Source organism: Asterias rubens, chromosome 5, assembly GCF_902459465.1.
Source record: "Asterias rubens chromosome 5, eAstRub1.3, whole genome shotgun sequence".
Taxonomy (NCBI): domain Eukaryota; kingdom Metazoa; phylum Echinodermata; class Asteroidea; order Forcipulatida; family Asteriidae; genus Asterias; species Asterias rubens.
In genome coordinates, this window is record NC_047066.1 from 21,135,332 (window position 1) to 21,154,705 (window position 19,374).

Consider the following 19,374-nt stretch of genomic DNA (forward strand, 5'->3'; position numbering starts at 1 on the left):
CATTGAGTCCTCGGCAATCGGAGATCCAGGTTTGTGTAGACGGGCTTAAGTTTATTAGTTTCTACCTCTTATTATGTCGTCCGCATGTTCTCGCAATTCTAAAAAATATTTCGAAGACCATCTTGTCGGTGACATTATGAAGCCCCACACAGTCGATATTGCTTTAAGGGCTCCAGTGAAGAAAGTCGTTTACATTGTGTAGACTTATAAAGGCTCAACAAACATTAAGAGAAGAAGTGTACACAGATCGTGAAGGGGACACGGATCAATGTCTTATTCTGAACAACATCGGCTCTTTTATGATATAGGCCTATGGTATAATGATAGAGACTCTTAATTTCACATAGGCTGTAAAAATGGCACCGTCAAAATGTACGATTAAAAACTCACAAAAGAGGAATCACTATAGTAGAGAGATCACAATAATTTTAAAGAGGTTTGTTTTGAAGTCTTACGTTATGATTTGCACAATGGCGGCCTTCGTATTTTGCGGATTGCCACTATTGTCATAAAAAAATCGCATGCAATATATTTTGAGTAATAGAATAATGTTAATGGTTTGAGTGAGAGAATTATGTTAATGTTTTGAGTAAGAGAATTATGTTAATGTTTTGAGTAAGAGAATGATGTAAATGTTTTGAGTAAGAGCATGATGTAAATGTTTTGAGTAAGAGAACGATGTAAATATTTTGAGTAAGAGAATGATGTAATTAATGTTTTGAGTAGGAGAACTATGTTAATGTTTTGAGTAAGAGAATGATGTAAATGTTTTGAGTGAGAGAATGATGTTAATGTTTTGAGTAAGAGAATGATGTAAATGTTTTGAGTGAGAGAATGATGGTAATGTTTTGAGTAAGAGAATGATGTTAATGTTTTGAGTAAGAGAATGATGTAAATGTTTTGAGTGAGAGAATGATGTAAATGTTTTGAGTGAGAGAATGATGTTAATGTTTTGAGTAAGAGAATGGTGTTAATGTTTTGAGTAAGAGAATGATGTTAATGTTTTGAGTAAGAGAATGATGTAAATGTTTTGAGTGAGAGAATGATGTTAATGTTTTGAGTAAGAGAATGATGTAAATGTTTTGAGTGAGAGAATGATGTTAATGTTTTGAGTAAGAGAATGATGTTAATGTTTTGAGTCAGAGAATGATGTAAATGATTTGAGTAAGAGAATTATGTTAATGTTTTGAGTAAGAGAATGATGTAAATGTTTTGAGTGAGAGAATGATGTTAATGTTTTGAGTAAGAGAATGATGTAAATGTTTTGAGTGAGAGAATGATGTTAATGTTTTGAGTAAGAGAATGATGTAAATGTTTTGAGTGAGAGAATGATGTTAATGTTTTGAGTAAGAGAATGATGTAAATGTTTTGAGTCAGAGAATGATGTAAATGTTTTGAGTGAGAGAATGATGTTAATGTTTTGAGTAAGAGAATTATGTAAATGTTTTGAGTCAGAGAATGATGTAAATGTTTTGAGTAAGAGAATGATGTTAAGTTTTGAGTAACAGAATGGTGTTAATGTTTTGAGTAAGAGAATGATGTTAATGTTTTGAGTAAGAGAATGATGTAAATGTTTTGAGTAAGAGAATGATGTAAATGTTTTGAGTAAGAGAATTATGTTAATGGTTTGAGTGAGAGAATGATGTAAATGTTTTGAGTAAGAGAACTATGTTATGTTGTAGTCAGGGTGTTACTTATTAACACGAAGTAAGGTCTCGGTACGTTCTCTTCTCGTTGATGAATAACCCATACCTGTATGGAAGCAAGCTGTAAGATGGCTATAAGCTCATCCGCCTGTAGGGTGAATATTGTCAAGTTTTCTGTTTCCTTTGTCACCACATTCAAATCCTCTATTGCCTCCCTTCTTCAGGAGGCTTGAGACTCTTATTACAGGGGTTGCAGGTCGTGTAGGCAAGCTCTTTGAGGGTTTAATTATTCAACCTGCTTGGCTCAGTGGGATACGGAGGCTTTTCGTCGTGGCGACCCATCAGTGTAACGCCTTGCTAGATGCTCGTCTCATCGTACACCCCAAGGGATGTTGACTCGCTAAGTATAATCCCTGCGCATAATAATACAAGTACTGTTCAGTATTTGATGCTGAGAGGTATACAGTGCTGTGTTTGTTTGGGATGACCGTGGGTGTGCCAGCAGGCTCTGGGTCCGCAGCATAAAAGTACATGTAAGCATATAGAAAGGTCTATGATGTAAGCAAGCGCTTGTGGATGATATGTCATCAGGCCTTTGAGTTCAGTCTTTTTGTACACATTCTGGGAATCTGGTTGTTCTAGCTTGAAACGGATAAGTAACTACAGTTGGGGACAAGGAATCTATGTCAAAACTACGTCTTGATGTGGTCTGGGAGAATAATTGGTGGGCAGAGGACCAGTGCATGTGTTCATTCTTCATTCTGATCAATATTGTGTGTATGCACTCACTGAAGCTGATTTGCAGTGAGTGATCTGTGAGTGAAGATTTTCCCCGAAGATCTGACTACTTTGTGATGATAACAAGAAATTGAACATTACTCTCCAGGAAGTGATCTGATCCGATTAGCGAGTGATAGCAGGAGTCACCTTGAGCGAACCGCAGCCTGTAGCGTTTTCACCATCACAGTGTCAGTGCGTCAAATCGACCCTTAAAATCAGCCGGTCACCAAGGCTAGTGGGTTGGCCCTTTGGATGTGGGATTAGTACAATAAAAATAAGTTAGCCTATACGATCACTAAAGAAAACTGATTGACAGTTGAGATTACAAGTGACTACAAGGAGTGCAAAAGGTACAACCCATTCTAGCCCTTTAAGACACTTCATAGTTTTTGTACTTCCTATGGGATGGACCTGCGTGAAAAGAGTTTGAAGGTATAGCTCTTCAACTGAAAGTGAAATATTGTAGAAGGCTACTGCTTGGAAAGCTCTTGACCTGAGAGGCCTACTACTATGTATTCCCTGTCACCGCAGTGTGAGATATAGACAACAACTGTTATTCTCGACAGGGAACCCATAGTGGTTGACTCATCCCCTATTGCACAGGGTCTTCTGATCAGTCCTTAATCACTTCTGTCCGTTGGAGTATATTGTTATTGAATAACCGTCAAATAATGTTCATTTCCGCCTAACACTGCCACGCTATTCTAAGACAGCAGCAGTGGATAAGAGTGTACCTCCCTCATAGTCTCCATTTTAGTTACACGCCTCATTAAGACGTAACATTGTGCAGTGTTATTTCTTACAAATTCGTCGAAAAGCAACAATGTCGTCCTTCCAATCCCGCGCCCCTGGATTTAGAACAGCATGGACAAGGGTTTCCCCCACTCCAAGACAACAGCCAAGTAAGTACACAATATCTTTATTATGTTGTGTCATCTATTACTTGTTTTTTTTCAAAGCAATGAGTGGTTCATTTCTTCGAAGTTGTCTCCCCCGCTTTAGATCTCAAAATTCATCTTGTATATAATTAGCAATCTCAAACCACCTGCCACGATTCCTCGGGCAGTAACTGACCTTAATGTCATCATGAAGTTAGGAATCCAACAACGGGATTTCTACCTCTATTTTACCACTGAATAACTGAATTATTTATTAAACTTGTATGGTTTACTAGGATCAATACAGTCAAGACTCGATGGTGGACAAGCGCGGCTACCTTTAGTGTGCGTGTGTTGGCAATAGCGCCCTCATGGTTGAACTTCAGTACAAGTTCAATAGTTTGTACAAAAGCGCCTTCAGGTTGTAGGCCTATGTGTACAATCAACATTACTTTAGAAAATACATACAATGTAACAGCTATGGCATTGGCCCAGTATGGTAATAATGATTGTATTTACTCCCCCGATGCCCAATGAAAAAACATGAACTTGTAACCCTACTTCATAAAAGAAATCTACTTGCAATGCACCAGTGAGCATTCATTCATAATTCGCAACCCCAAAGTTTAAAAAGAGACCCAGGCTTTAAAACCCAGCCAAACGTAAAATGTGTTCCAAGGTCTGCAGCTATTTAAAAGATTTGGACTATGTGCATGTAAGCATTTGTATTAATTTCATGGTGCAAACATGGCTGAGAGATACACAAGCGGAAATGGTAAGTACATACAGGTATAAAATTAATCATATTTTGTTCGTTTCAGTTGTTCGACTTGAAAAATGTTCTCTTGAAAAAGTTATTTACATGTAGTTGTGAATCCGCCGCCATGACTATTTTGCGAACTTGAAAGAGTTTGACAATAATAGGCCTATGCCAATATTGCGGAATACCGTGATCGAAACTGTAAAGTTTGCAGAGTTTGTAGAAAAAATACATAGAAACACTGTAAGAAACAAGTACAAATTCCGGGTTGCAGTCTAATATTATGGTTAATGTTGGCCCTTGGTATTCGTTGAGAACATTTACAGTAGTGGTTTTGTTTCAGCTTATAGACTTGCAGCTTTACAATCACGTTGACATGACTGTACGAGCGTTTTAGAAATCACGTGTCTGTGCGTTAGTGGTGTCACACTATGCTGTGGGTGCGCATGCTCTCGGATGCAAGGTTTCAAAATGGTGGTATAGCGTGACTGAATGCCGTGCACATGGTTTCGAAAACGTCCTAGGTCCATAGCGATCAACACGAACATGAACTGACTATCGAAACTGATTCTTGCATGCTAATTATTCATGTTGGTTGAGCTATACAGCTAATAGTCACACAAGCGTGATCAAGAAGCATTATTGACAACATAAAATATAAAATGGCTGAAGCAGGTCGTAAAGTGCCACCGGAGAAGCCGTCCAGGCGACGGTCAAAGTTGTTTAAAGGTAAATGTAAAATCATTTTACTTAATATTTTGTTGTACAGATCGACATCAAATAAGGAGTTGGTACAAACCTTTCTTTGCAAAGTGTGTACATATACGGACTGTTGTTGCAAACGTGAACAATAACAAATATTGTGTATCAAGTTTTTGCGTATTATGTGATATAATTATTTTAACAGGTGCCCTAGAACGTTTCGAGTTAAATAGCCGCAGTTCATCGGTCACCGAACGGGAAACACGACGTGGTGAAGCTGCTGCCGACAGTCACCAGGTAAACTATTACAAACAGCATTCTTGCTCCTCTCTGTTTTCTTTACTAACTCTCTATCTTAGATGGACATTGACGGAACTAGGCTTCGGATGGGGGAAGGGTGGGAAATTTATTGGAAAGTTGGAATCTATGGAAATTAAATTAAGGCTAATGCTCAATGTTGGCTTGTTATGCTTGAGAAAAAAATGGAGGAGGTGATCTGTTGAGTCATCCTGTGTCCAAAAGTAGGGGGTTATTAAGCGCTTAGTATATACTCCTATGATTCAAGACCATGCAGTTAGCCTTCTATACTAGACATAGCTCGAAGTGGACCACACCATCTGCTATACCTACAATAAGTATCCAAAATGAATGCATACCTTTTTTAAGTCGATTGTTATGTTTGTTTTGACATCAATTTAGTGTTGTAAACAAACCTCTTTAAGTGTAGTTGATTGTGCATGCAAAGTGGCACCGTAACAATGGCATGAACCTCCGCGAATCCTATAATTGAGTGATGCAGGGCTGTTTTCCTCAAGTTTCTCCTCCCGTGACGTTAATTAATTTCGCAAAGGGTTTGATTAATTGGTGCAATCTCATAGCTATGCCTTAATGGCAACCTGTAGCAGGTAAATGGTTTTGTTTGATAGTTATATTGACGGGTGCCTGTATCAATATTTCGCCCATCTCCATCACACCACCCAGCCAGTCTTGTCTATTTTTTTAATAAGTACAATTCATTCCCCCTTACAATCATGGAGATATAGCTCCAAGGTACGATGTATGAACATACTGGGATATCCTTATAGGAGTTGGTAATCCAACTGAAATAACCCAAGCTAAAGTCCACCTTTCCAATCCTTAGACCTTGGGGCGAGGTCGACACTTGGCGGGTAGGACTTATTCCATTGAGATGTCTTATTATTGACACAGAATGAAAATCGGTAATCACATCAGGGAGAAGTGAGACCTGTCGCTATCAAAACCCTACAGCACGTCAATCACACCGAAGACTAAACCTATTAAAAAACACAACAGGATTTCATGCCGATTAGGCTGTGATAATATCTGAAAACGCGAATAACTGTAGGCATACAGCGTTCTTGTAAAACAACGTCACATACATAGTTTTTAAAGGAACAAACGAAATACAAAAAACATGATAATCATGAGCAACAAAAGTTAATTGGGACGTATACACAAGTAAGTCGTAACATAAATAACCCGACCCAATTTAAAAGGGCACACCGGCTGAATTGGGCTATTTGGGCTACAAAATAGACTAAGATATAACTTCAAATGTCTTCCAGGAATGCAGAAGAGCACAAAAAGACATGCAAACCTCATCTTGTGCAGAGTATTTTTTTGACTTATGGTGAAGCTATAGTCTTTGATGAGGAGTTGCAATGAGTTTGCGTCCGGAAACCTTCTTGGACGGGAGATGATCTGACCCGAATCGTACCCAGTGTCAGAAACTTGAGCTTCAAAGGGATATTCACACTGTAGTTAGATATAATTTCTCGTAAATCATGAATTAATAATTAACTAACCATTACTGTTATGCATTATTTTTCGTTTCGCACATCACACTCACATCACACAAATGCGTAAATTGAAGTTTCGTTTCCTTGATCGATTATGCTTCTTTAACATAACGAGAAATTAATCAAACTTTTATGTTTGTTTGGAAGCAATTTTACATGAATAATGTAATAACATGAAACTTCACAATCAGTTGTTTTGATAATGGCTCCTATAATACAAGTGTGATTTCGAGTGGGGTCTTTACTGAACAACGACCATGCAGAGATACTCTGTTGATGATTAAGACATGAGCCTTCTTTATTAAAACTACAATGTTTGATTAAGCGCGAGACGTCTGCGATACTTGATGAGGTTCACCGACAAAAAACCCATAACTAAACAAGTTCGAAAGAGGGCGCTGTGCCAAGTATAATTTGTAAACATGTGAGCTTTCATCATCAGAGAAAAAGTAGGCTACCTACTTCTCTCTGCTTATGGGTGTCTCAAACCATCTCGAACACATCTATTGTACCTATTCTGAGGGGAGGCCACTACAGCTAAACCGGAAACCTCAGTCAATGCACATGGAGGGGTATTTTGGTCCAGACAGCGAGGCAGGAAGTTGCAAGATGAGTAGGGCCGGGTGAATCACCCTGACGCACCGGGGAGCTTCGGAAGGGGGCATTCTCAATAAACCAAGGACCCACAAGAAGAATGCTTCAAATTGCGTTTTCTTAATGTCATATTGAACTGGAAGGTACTCTTTTTAAGGGATCAAAACGCGGTTAAGTTGAACTTGACAAAGTTTGCTGTAGTTTACTCTGATGTAGGTTTAAAATAGGGGCGCTTCTAACCTTTTAGAGCAAAACAATTACACTAACAGAGATTCCGAACAAAGTTATACAAAATATGGTTGCATGCTGTTGTATCATGCGTGTGTCTAATAGAGAGAGAGAGTTAAAGACACGGGACTGTTTCTTGTAGAAACATCAGACCGGAATTTCACTATACGGATATCTGACCCCATAGTCTATGGGTTCTCTTATAATCTCCAGATGATTTGCAAATAAAAAATGTCAGCAAATTTTGAATCAGTGCCTGTCGGGTAAATCATGATGATCGTATTGGAGCAATTAATACGAACATGGAAGGCCTATTAAAATACCACTTTAATTGCAAGTTGTAAACTATAGACTGGTTCTAGATATTTATAGTCGTCAAATAAATACATCAATATAATTTTACTGGGTTTTTTTTCAATCCATGGCGAACTGAATCGATCTTTTTAATTTGTATTTATATTTTAAAGAGATTGATTTTCCTTGGTAGGTGTCTACATTGTAATGATAAAGGTTAACAATAATTGAGTCGCTACCCCATGCAGTGTTTTCATATTGCCAGGTTTCCTTGTTTTCCTATTGTGAAATGAAACACAAAACCAATGAGCTCAATGAATAAATTGTCGAGTAAATATCACCATGAGCAATTAGACTTCACCCAAGTTGCAACCTTGACATTCCGTGGGAAACCACCGAACCACAATTATTTCGATCGCACCAGTGAATACCTAATGAATAAACACTTGCTGTATGCCGTATTCCACCAAGCGGAAGCCACGTCTAGAAAAACCTACGTGGTTAATGTAGGTGTTTGGGCTATTGCCATATCAGGTAACTGATGAAATGATATAGAGTGACTGTCACTTTCATGTGTGATCACATCTACTAGAAATTAGGATATCGACTGTGTGAGAATGTTAATGAGGGGTTAATAGAGTACGAGAGTCGCGAGCCAGTTGACGTTCGAGAAAGGCTTGGTCGTGTGTCCTGCCACAGTTCAGGTTGCTGGCATTCACGCAGTACCTTATTCACCGGCCGTCAAACAAGGAACAAAGTTGATTTGCGGTGCCGAGAGCTATTGAACTTGAAACATGGACACGATCGTTTAATGCGTTGTCGGATTTATCAAGCCGAATATGAACTACGGAGTCTGACATCATTAGGCCTATGTATTGACGAATGGCTCAAAGCACGCTGGCTTATCATCGTGTCCCAGTTCTTGTACAATAATTTCTACTGCTGACAGAGTCGAAACAAATGAACAGTGGAGAAACCAAAGAGCTGTATCTGGAAGGATATTTGATACAAACATTAATTGGAACTGAGGAAAAACGAAATTGAAAGATTGGTGAAAGAGAAAGCTGTATTTTCCAGAGCTGCACTGGAAGTAAGGTGCACGTGTTTTTTTCAAATACACTGTTGCCGTTAAATGAACGCTGTATGTACATGGCCACTCCTTTAATATTGGTAACAACATTGACGGTCTATACGCAGAATCGTACTCTACAGACAACATCAGTAAGCATCAATCACAATTAAGGTATCACCCACACGTGTCAGGGAGACAGAAATCTGAACTTGGAATGCTGACAACATCAAAGTTAAGACGGATGTTCAGAATGTGCTATAGGATACGAGGTTGAGTTATCTAACGTCATCATCATCATTGCATAGCTGTTTATCATCTGAATGTTGTTTTCGTGGTGTATGTGAAGAACAGACTGTGTTTTCTGATCTGGAGAAAGTGATACTAATTCAGGATAGTGTTCGTCTTTTCTTGGCACGGAGTCTTTGATCGTCTTTTCTTGAAAGATGCCGAAGTCTCAAGTGGGTAGCAATGAGGTTAGCATGCGTGCATATTTTAATTTTTGTTTAATTTCTACCGATTTTTTGTATTGTCTGCGTATTGTTTTGGAATCGTGATGGGTAGATTAATGCAGTGAATCAACAGTGTTCAGTTGAGCAAGACATTGGCTAAAATGAGTTTCCTCGCTGTACACAGTCAACGGAGAGTCTGTGAAAACAACTACACATGATGGCTTTGTATTTTGTGCACTCGTGTATGTTTAACATTCCATGTAAACAATCAAATCAATAATAACTGACCTTGAGTACCGGGGTTTTATTTTATTATTTAAATCATAAAATATACATGGAGGTAGAGGTAGTAGAATTCTACCTCCATTAACTGACATTGTGTAGAACGAGTGTAACATCACGCAGCTATGTTGTACAAGAGAAAAACTGCATGAGTATGAACAAGTAATACCGTTGAAGCATGTTTAGATAATAGGAAACCTTATGGGATTTGCATGAGATATGGTTTTGGGTTTTGGTTTTGGCAAGGATATGGTTTTTATCTAAACCGAAAGCGTGGAATTAAGAGTTTCATGCCCAGAAAGTATTCGACATGTATTGTAATGTTGCACTCAACACACTGTGCACTCATTGAGTACAACTTGAACCACTTAAAACAATGGCTTACCACACTTAATTCATTTGCTAATAGTTTATTTTGTGTTAAAACAAATACTTCACTAGGCAGATATCATGTCTATAATCGGTTTGCTATCTCGAAAACAAGCTCGTTAAAATTGTAGGCTACTTGTTTGTTACTGCCTATTTATAGCTCTATGGTTACTGGTAGGTCACTAATTACGCAACTGAGTTCATATCATTATGGATTGCGCCGTGTGTAATATTGACTAAAGGGAAGTACTCGGGTCAGCCAGTGTAATTTGTGGTCATGTCATGTCCATTTGTTTTTAAATTAACATGCTTGTGCAGTCTTAAAAAAAATTATATAGAAAAATTAATCGAGACAGTTGTCGTTTGTACCCGGAAATACACGGGTTACAGTTTGTGGGTTAGCACAATACAAATACTACTCTTGCATACAAAGCTATGGTCATTGTAGGGCAACTTATATATTTCCGTCACACAGATGAATGGGTATTCCCATGACAACTGACTTAATCACGACAATTGATGTTTTGTTATAGTAAAATATCCCAGCCCGTAATAGGGAGTGTTTGCTTTGGAATGTGTGGTTTGTGTATGAATGATTCTCGTTCTTGTGGTATGCTGTTGTTGTTTCCCCTTCCAGACATGGGAGGTGCACCACGAATTGAGTAGGGGCTTCGCTTAAAGGCATGCTGTAGGCATTTTGTCACTCATTTTCTGCATTGTTGTTATTATTGTTTTGAAGAAAAAAAAGTAGGCCTAATTCAACAAAACAGTTGTGAGATTCGGTGTGAGATTGTGTAGAAATGATTTAAGGGAGAGGGCACATTCTCTTATGGTGTGCGTGCCTACTGTTTGTATACTGTTTTTGAAAAAGGAGACATTATGCAAAACATTTGTAAGACTGGACGGGAAAGACATCTAAAGTATGTAGGCCCTAACACTGGCTCTACCATTGTACATTATACACATATACAGACAATGTCAACAATGTACAAATACCATATCACTATTAATAAATATGTATTAACAATATATTAATAACAAATATTGATATCGAATTTAGAATTTGCGGAAAGCTATAAACATTATTTCAAATTCCTTTCCGCTATATATTGGAATGTGATAGGCTTGCCACAGAGTAAAGCAAAACCATAAACCAGCAATAACCCAGTGTAACGATCGAAAGCTAATGGGTATCGATGTATGACAGCGTCAGCCTTTTGGTATAATATGAGAACACAAACAAAATACTCAGTTATTGAAAATGTTTTGTACTGAATAACTGTTTATATCCAGAGAATGAACTGTGTTAAAGTTTGAAAAAACGAAAAACACCACTGACAGTTCCTAGTATTTTAATAATTTGCATAACGGTATTTCTTTGTGGTAAACTTGATATCATAGGTATGCTTGAACAACGTATATGCATATGTATATGTTGTATATGTATTTACGTTTTCCCCGAATTTGTTCTGTTTCAAAGAGAAACACGCACGTCTAAAAATAGACAAATCAATGTCCTTTTGTGTCAGATTTGTGTACCCAAATAGTATATAGGAACTCATTGTAGTCTGGTAAACGGGTTGAAGGTTAACTCCATGCTGTACATCTCGTTAATCAATAGTTTGAAGGTTAATGAAGTGTGCGAGTATTTATGATGTTCAGATAATTTCCCGAATTGAGTTTTGAAGTTCAGTGGTTGAGGCTTTGTAAACGAACTGGTTATACTTTATAGGCTTATAGAATCTTTTTAAAATCTTACTTGGCGTCAGATAATTAGTTTGCCAGTGTGTATGAAGCTGTTTGGGTTATATACATGTAAACGGAAGTAATGTGAACGAAAGTGTGACAATCTTATAAGGGAAATGGGCTGATGACCAGCACTAGTTTTGTATTGACATAATTATTACGAAGGTCCAAACAAAGATGTCAGTTGGCATTTTTAACACAAAGGCATGGCTGCATGGTTTGCATATAAGACTCTTAAAACTCGGGGTCTCGTGGTTCCTGAACCGTTTAGGGTCAATGTGGCCGGGATTCTTGTATCAAAATATTACCAATGGTATGGGTCAAACTGACGCAGAATCTGAGTAACCAAGTCCCTTTTTAACTTGACGCGCGCAGAATCCGAATTAAAGCCAGGTCTCCTGACACACAATCCAGGGCATTTCTGAATAGCTCTTCCCGATTGTGATAAGTGATAAATTACGAATCAGATGGCAAATTTCTCATCAGGTTTGTAATGATTAACTATTTCATTTATATCTACAGTCCGGCCGGGAGTATGTGGGCTTCGCTACTCTACCCGATCAAGTTCATCGCAAATCGGTCAAGAAAGGGTTTGAATTCACTTTGATGGTTGTCGGTAAGAATGGGTGGACCACAATATGAATTAGGCAGATGCTGGGAAGCATGGCTAAAAGTTGACCACCGCAAATGGAATTTTGACTCACTCTGATGGGAGGTGTTTGTTTTTTCATTTGTGAAATTCCTGGTTTTTGATCATAAGGATCATAGGGATCTCAGAGCCTGGAGAATTAATAATGTGGACAGGTTCAATCGGTGAACATGCTTGTAGCTATCGCTTTTAGAACCAACTGAAATCGTCGGTTCTATATTGAGCTCGATAAACATCTTTCAAAGCAAGCCTTGGGCAGATGTAACAAGACACAGCAATTCTACCTCAAAAACATTTCAGGATGATTACGAGTGGGTTACGAAAACATTGTGAGACTGTATGACAATAACTTAGGAACTGGCTCATGCTAGTTTGTGTGATTGTCGGCATAGCTCGCTGCTAGCAGGCTGATCTGTATCAGGTTTGCAGAAGATTAAAAATAAGTTTCGGGAAATAGGAAGTAATTAATGTTTTTTGGGGGAAAGGGTGTAAATATGTTATTGCGTCATGAGGTCAATAAGATAAAGTGAATTCTTATGGGGGATTTGGCGTTTCGTTTGTGTTTAGGCCTATATACTGCAATGATGTTTCATACCAGCAGCTTAAATGGGCATCTTCATTAATCAAAAATCACCAAACAAAAAATAAAGGAAAAGGTGAATAAGTGGATTGAAGAGAAATGTGAACCCTGAACGACAATTTTGAAGTTTGTTGGGGTGTTTTTTGTTAGTCCTTTCTATTTGTTTGTTTGATGTTAAGTTTTTTAGTTTTTAATATTATTTATTATCCCATTCACAGGTGAATCAGGCCTAGGGAAGTCTACTTTGGTCAACAGCCTCTTCCTGACAGATTTATACAAAGAAAGAAGAGATATCAGCGCTGATGGTAACTAAACGTAGCTCTCAAGAGAAAATACTAAATCGACAGCAGACGCAAACAAAGTTGCTCTGCGCTTGAAGAAACAAAACTGTTGTTATTACAATACTTTCAAATGCAGTATAATGCTCACTCTTTATACGAAAGCAATACACATTCCTCATAATATAAACTTGCGCTTTCATACTGGTTTCATTGCGTATAGTACGGTACAATCGCAAATAAAAATCGTAGTTCTAAAAATGTATTTGGCTATGAGCCTTCCGAATCCTTCACAAATACTCCACTGAATGGCAGAGATGACATTGGTATAATATGGCATCATAAGCATTTTGTTGTTTGGCTCTAATGTCATACGAAGTTGGATAACTGCACTAAAAGGAGATTTTGATGGATGACTTTAGATATGAATGCTTAAAGTATCCATGATTTACATGTATGTATTAAAATTATGTTTAATTATAAGCTCCTCAAATTGGAGGGGTATTACGTCAACAAAAAGTTACTTCAGTGTATCACTCTTTCACTCAGAGCGTATTGAGCAGACAGTTGACATTAAGAGATGCGCAGTCGACATCGAGGAGCAAGGAGTTCGACTAAGACTCAATGTTGTCGACACGCCAGGATTTGGGGATTCTATCAACTGCAATGCCTCGTAAGTGTTTTTTTTTTACTGTAGATATACGTTTAATAATGCAGCACCATTTCAGGTATAGGAGATCAGGCTATCAGTGACGGCACTCGAGCAAATATGTTGTCAAATTGTTACGTTGTTGAGGGTAAAAAGGGAACATGGAGTAGTAAAAAGGGAGTGCCACAAGGTTGAACCCCATAAGGGTGATGACAAAATGAAGTTAGATATAGCATAAATCAAGGCATAGTTCGTAAATGAATTGTATCGGGATATTAAGGTAAGAATTCGGCCGAATATAGATGAAATTAGAATATTTAAAGAAATACCATTTTTTGGCTCAATCGACCCAGAAGTGCTCGGGAACGGGGAGACCGGTGCTCACCACCGGTAGGTAGTCTTCGGTGGTACATCACAATTAAAGTAGTCCATCCCCTCAGTGCCACGCCCAACGAATTCCCGTCCAGTCAGTAGCGCCGTCAGACCCCACGGTAGAAGCAATGAACATCACATCCCCGAGGTTTGCACCGGTCAGCATCCCGTCCTGAGCCTCCCTATGCCATTCGTTACCTTTTATACCACATAATTTCTCAAGCATGACCACGTCTTGAAAGGAAATAAGTGCGCCATTATCAAAGCACACAGGTGGGGAAGGTAAAGAAAGGAGAATACGGCTCGGCAAACACACACGCTGACTACAGGTTAAAAGGTAAAACTGTGACCATTAACAAGACACACTGGTTACAGTCCAGAGAAAGATCAATTAATAGTATACTGTTTCTTAAGATCCATGTAAACAAAAAGGCTGATGGGCATTGTATTTTAAGGCAAGGCTATTTAATCATTCATCCTGTCCTTTCTACATCTGTTTCTATTCTTTGTTGTGGTTTTGGTTTTTGTGTGTAAAACAACGGGACATTGAAGACGTAAAACAGCTTTTGCTGATCGTTTTATCCTGTTTAAAGTTCATGTAATAAATAAATAAAATAAACAAATAAAAAGTGCAAACCGTTAACATTGAATTTGTCTTTAAAGGTGTACTCCAATAATCGATTACATCGAGGAGCAATTTGCTCAGTATTACCAGGATGAAAGTGGATTGAACCGAAAGAACATTATTGACAACAGAGTCCACTGCTGTTTGTACTTCATCTCACCTTATGGACACGGGTAAGCAGTAGCTTTAATGTAGCTGAGCTTTAATTGTATTTTAAACTTGAACATAACTGCACACAGTTGGGTCAAACCTGGATCTTTTAAAAGATTTGGGACCATTTTATTTTTCGGCCAATTTTTTAAAATGGGCCTTTTTGAGCCAGGATTTTTTGCTAAAAATACTGCAAGGGGTTAAACTTGTTCTTTTAAAAGATTTGGGACCGTTTAATTTTTCGGCCAATTTTAAAAAATGGGCCTTTTTGAGCCACGATTTTGTGTTGAAATTACTGCAAGGGGTTAAACTTGTTCTTTAAAAAGATTTGGGACCATTTTATTTTCCGGCCAATTTTTAAAAATTGGCCTTTTTGGGCCAGGATTTTTTGCTAAAAATACTGCAAGGGGTTAAACTTGTTCTTTTAAAAGATTTGGGACCATTTTATTTTTCGGCCAATTTTTAAAAACGGCCATTTTTTAGCCAGGATTTTTTGTTAAAAATACTGCAAGGGGTTAAACTTGTTCTTTTGGAAGATTTGGGACCATTTATTTTTCGGCCAATTTTTAAAAACGGCCATTGTTTAGCCAGGATTTTTTGTTAAAAATACTGCAAGGGGTTAAACTTGTTCTTTTGGAAGATTTGGGACCATTTTACTTTTCGGCAAATTTTTAAAAATGGGCCTTGTTGAGCCACGATTTTTTGTTGAAAATACAGCAAGGGGTTAAACTTGTTCTTTTAAAAGATTTGGGACCATTTTATTTTCCGGCCATTTATTTAAAATGGGCCTTTTTGAGCCAGGATTTTTTGTTAAAAATACTGCAGGGGTTAACTTGTTCTTTTGAAAGATTTGGGACCATTTTATTTTCGGCCAATTTTTTAAAATGGGCCTTTTTGGGCCAGGATTTTTTCTAAAAATACTGCAAGGGGTTAAACTTGTTCTTTTGGAAGATTTGGGACCATTTTATTTTTCGGCCAATTTTTAAAAATGGGCCTTGTTGAGCCACGATTTTTTGTTGAAATTACTGCAAGGGGTTAAACTTGTTCTTTAAAAAGATTTGGGACCATTTTATTTTCCGGCCAATTTTTAAAAATTGGCCTTCTGGGGCCAGGATTTTTTGCAAAAAATACTGCAAGGGGTTAAACTTGTTCTTTTGAAAGATTTGGGACCATTTTATTTTTCGGCCAATTTTTAAAAATGGGCCTTTTTGGGCCAGGATTTTTACTAAAAATACTGCAGGGGTTAAACTTGTTCTTTTAAAAGATTTGGGACCATTTTATTTTTCGGCCAATTTTTAAAAATGGGCTTTTTTGAGCCATGATTTTTTGCTAAAAATACTGCAAGGGGTTAAACTTGTTCTTTTAAAAGATTTGGGACCATTTTCATTTTTCGGCCAATTTTTAAAAATGGGTCTTTTTGGGCCAGGATTTTTTGTTAAAAATACTGCAAGGGGTTAAACTTGTTCTTTTGAAAGATTTGGGACCATTTTATTTATCGGCAAATTTTTAAAAATGGGCCTTTTTGTGCTAGGATTTTTTGTTAAAAATACTGCAAGGGGTTAAACTTGTTCTTTTAAAAGATTTGGGACCATTTTATTTTCCGGCCAATTTTTTAAAATGGGCCTTTTTGAGCCAGGATTTTTTGTTAAAAATACTGCTGTTCTTTTGAAAGATTTGGGACCATTTTATTTTTCGGCCAATTTTTTAAAATGGGCCTTTTTGGGCCAGGATTTTTTACAAAAAATACTGCAAGGGGTTAAACTTGTTCTTTTAAAAGATTTGGGCCCATTGTATTTTTCGGCCAATTTTTAAAAATGGGCCTTGTTGAGCCACGATTTTTTGTTGAAAATACTGCAAGGGGTTAAACTTGTTCTTTAAAAAGATTTGGGACCATTTTATTTTCCGGCCAATTTTTAAAAATTGGCCTTTTTGGGCCAGGATTTTTTGCAAAAAATACTGCAAGGGGTTAAACTTGTTCTTTTGAAAGATTTGGGACCATTTATTTTTTCGGCCAATTTTTAAAAATGGGCCTTTTTGGGCCAGGATTTTTTACTAAAAATACTGCAAGGGGTTAAACTTGTTCTTTTAAAAGATTTGGGACCATTTTATTTTTCGGCCAATTTTTAAAAATGGGCCTTTTTGTGCCAGGATTTTTTGTTAAAAATACTGCAAGGGGTTAAACTTGTTCTTTTGAAAGATTTGGGACCATTTATTTTCCGGCCAATTTTTAAAAATGGGCCTTTTTGAGCCAGGATTTTTTGTTAAAAATACTGCAAGGGGTTAAACTTGTTCTTTTAAAAGATTTGGGACCATTTTATTTTTCGGCCAATTTTTAAAAATGGGCCTTTTTGAGCCAGGATTTTTTGTTAAAAATACTGCAAGGGGTTAAACTTGTTCTTTTGAAAGATTTGGGACCATTTTATTTTTCGGCCAATTTTTAAAAATGGGCCTTTTTGGGCCAGGATTTTTTGCTAAAAATACTGCAAGGGGTTAAACTTGTTCTTTTAAAAGATTTGGGACCATTTTATTTTCCGGCCAATTTTTAAAAATGGGCCTTTTTGAGCCAGGAATTTTTGCTAAAAATACTGCAAGGGGTTAAACTTGTTCTTTTAAAAGATTTGGGACCATTTCATTTTTCGGCCAATTTTTAAAAATGGGTCTTTTTGGGCCAGGATTTTTTGTTAAAAATACTGCAAGGGGTTAAACTTGTTCTTTTGAAAGATTTGGGACCATTTTATTTATCGGCCAATTTTTAAAAATGGGCCTTTTTGTGCTAGGATTTTTTGTTAAAAATACTGCAAGGGGTTAAACTTGTTCTTTTGAAAGATTTGGGACCGTTTTATTTTTCGGCCAATTTTTAAAAATGGGCCTTTTTGAGCCATGATTTTTTGTTAAAAATACTGCAAGGGGTTAAACTTGTTCTTTTAAAAGATTTGGGACCATTTTATTTTCCGGCCAATTTTTAAAAATGGGCCTTTTTGAGCCAGGATTTTTTGTTAAAAATACTGCAAGGGGTTAAACTTGTTCTTTTGAAAGATTTGGGACCATTTTATTTTTCGGCCAATTTTTAAAAATGGGCCTTTTTGGGCCAGGATTTTGTTAAAAATACTGCAAGGGGTTAAACTTGTTCTTTTAAAAGATTTGGGACCATTTTATTTTTCGGCCAATTTTTAAAAATGGGCCTTTTTGAGCCAGGATTTTTTGTTAAAATACTGCAAGGGGTTAAACTTGTTCTTTTAAAAGATTTGGGACCATTTTATTTTCCGGCCAATTTTTAAAAATGGGCCTTTTTGAGCCAGGATTTTTTGCTAAAAATACTGCAAGGGGTTAAACTTGTTCTATTAAAAGATTTGGGACCATTTTATTTTTCGGCCAATTTTTAAAAATGGGCCTTTTTGAGCCAGGATTTTTTTTTAAAAATACTGCAAGGGGTTAAACTTGTTCTTTTAAAGATTTGGGACCATTTATTTTTTCGGCCAATTTTTAAAAATGGGCCTTTTTGAGCCATGATTTTTTGCTAAAAATACTGCAAGGGGTTAAACTTGTTCTTTTAAAAGATTTGGGACCATTTCATTTTTCGGCCAATTTTTAAAAATGGGTCTTTTTGGGCCAGGATTTTTTGTTAAAAATACTGCAAGGGGTTAAACTTGTTCTTTTGAAAGATTTGGGACCATTTTATTTTTCGGCCAATTTTTAAAAATGGGCCTTTTTGGGCCAGGATTTTTTGCTAAAAATACTGCAAGGGGTTAAACTTGTTCTTTTAAAAGATTTGGTACCATTTTATTTTTCGGCCAATTTTTAAAAATGGGCCTTTTTGAGCCAGGATTTTTTGCTAAAAATACTGCAAGGGGTTAAACTTGTTCTTTTAAAAGATTTGGGACCATTTTATTTTTCGGCCAATTTTTAAAAATGGGCCTTTTTGAGCCAGGATTTTTTGTTAAAAATACTGCAAGGGGTTAAACTTGTTCTTTTGAAAGATTTGTGACCACTTTATTTTTCGGCCAATTTTTAAAAATGGGCCTTTTTGAGCCATGATTTTTTGCTAAAAATACTGCAAGGGGTTAAACTTGTTCTTTTAAAAGCTTTGGGACCATTTCATTTTTCGGCCAATTTTTAAAAATGGGTCTTTTTTAGCCAGGATATTTTGTTAAAAATACTGCAAGGGGTTAAACTTGTTCTTTTAAAAGATTTGGGACCATTTTATTTTTCGGCCAATTTTTAAAAATGGGCCTTTTTGAGCCAGGATTTTTTGTTAAAAATACTGCAAGGGGTTAAACTTGTTCTTTTGAAAGATTTGGGACCATTTTATTTTTCGGCCAATTTTTAAAAATGGGCCTTTTTGGGCCAGGATTTTTTGCTAAAAATACTGCAAGGGGTTAAACTTGTTCTTTTAAAAGATTTGGTACCATTTTATTTTTAGGCCAATTTTTAAAAATGGGCCTTTTTGAGCC

The 19,374-nt window shown here is 37.0% G+C and overlaps 1 protein-coding gene across 5 annotated transcripts in view; it reads left to right on the plus strand.

The window, feature by feature from the left end:
- The first annotated feature begins 2,768 nt into the window (after window positions 1-2,768).
- Window positions 2,769-19,374, plus strand: part of LOC117290523 (septin-5-like) — a 30,585-nt gene continuing 13,979 nt past the window's right edge. The window contains exons 1-6 of one of the 5 annotated variants that reach the window (XM_033771951.1): window positions 2,769-3,328; window positions 4,972-5,063; window positions 12,143-12,236; window positions 13,068-13,154; window positions 13,677-13,800; window positions 14,812-14,946. In XM_033771951.1, the coding sequence (XP_033627842.1) occupies window positions 3,250-3,328; window positions 4,972-5,063; window positions 12,143-12,236; window positions 13,068-13,154; window positions 13,677-13,800; window positions 14,812-14,946 (611 nt within the window). In that variant the 5' untranslated portion in view covers window positions 2,769-3,249. Of the gene's footprint in view, window positions 3,329-3,964; window positions 4,080-4,714; window positions 4,794-4,971; window positions 5,064-8,192; window positions 9,248-12,142; window positions 12,237-13,067; window positions 13,155-13,676; window positions 13,801-14,811; window positions 14,947-19,374 lie in introns of those variants that run through there. The other 4 variants (XM_033771953.1, XM_033771952.1, XM_033771955.1 and 1 more) reach the window with 4 other exon arrangements.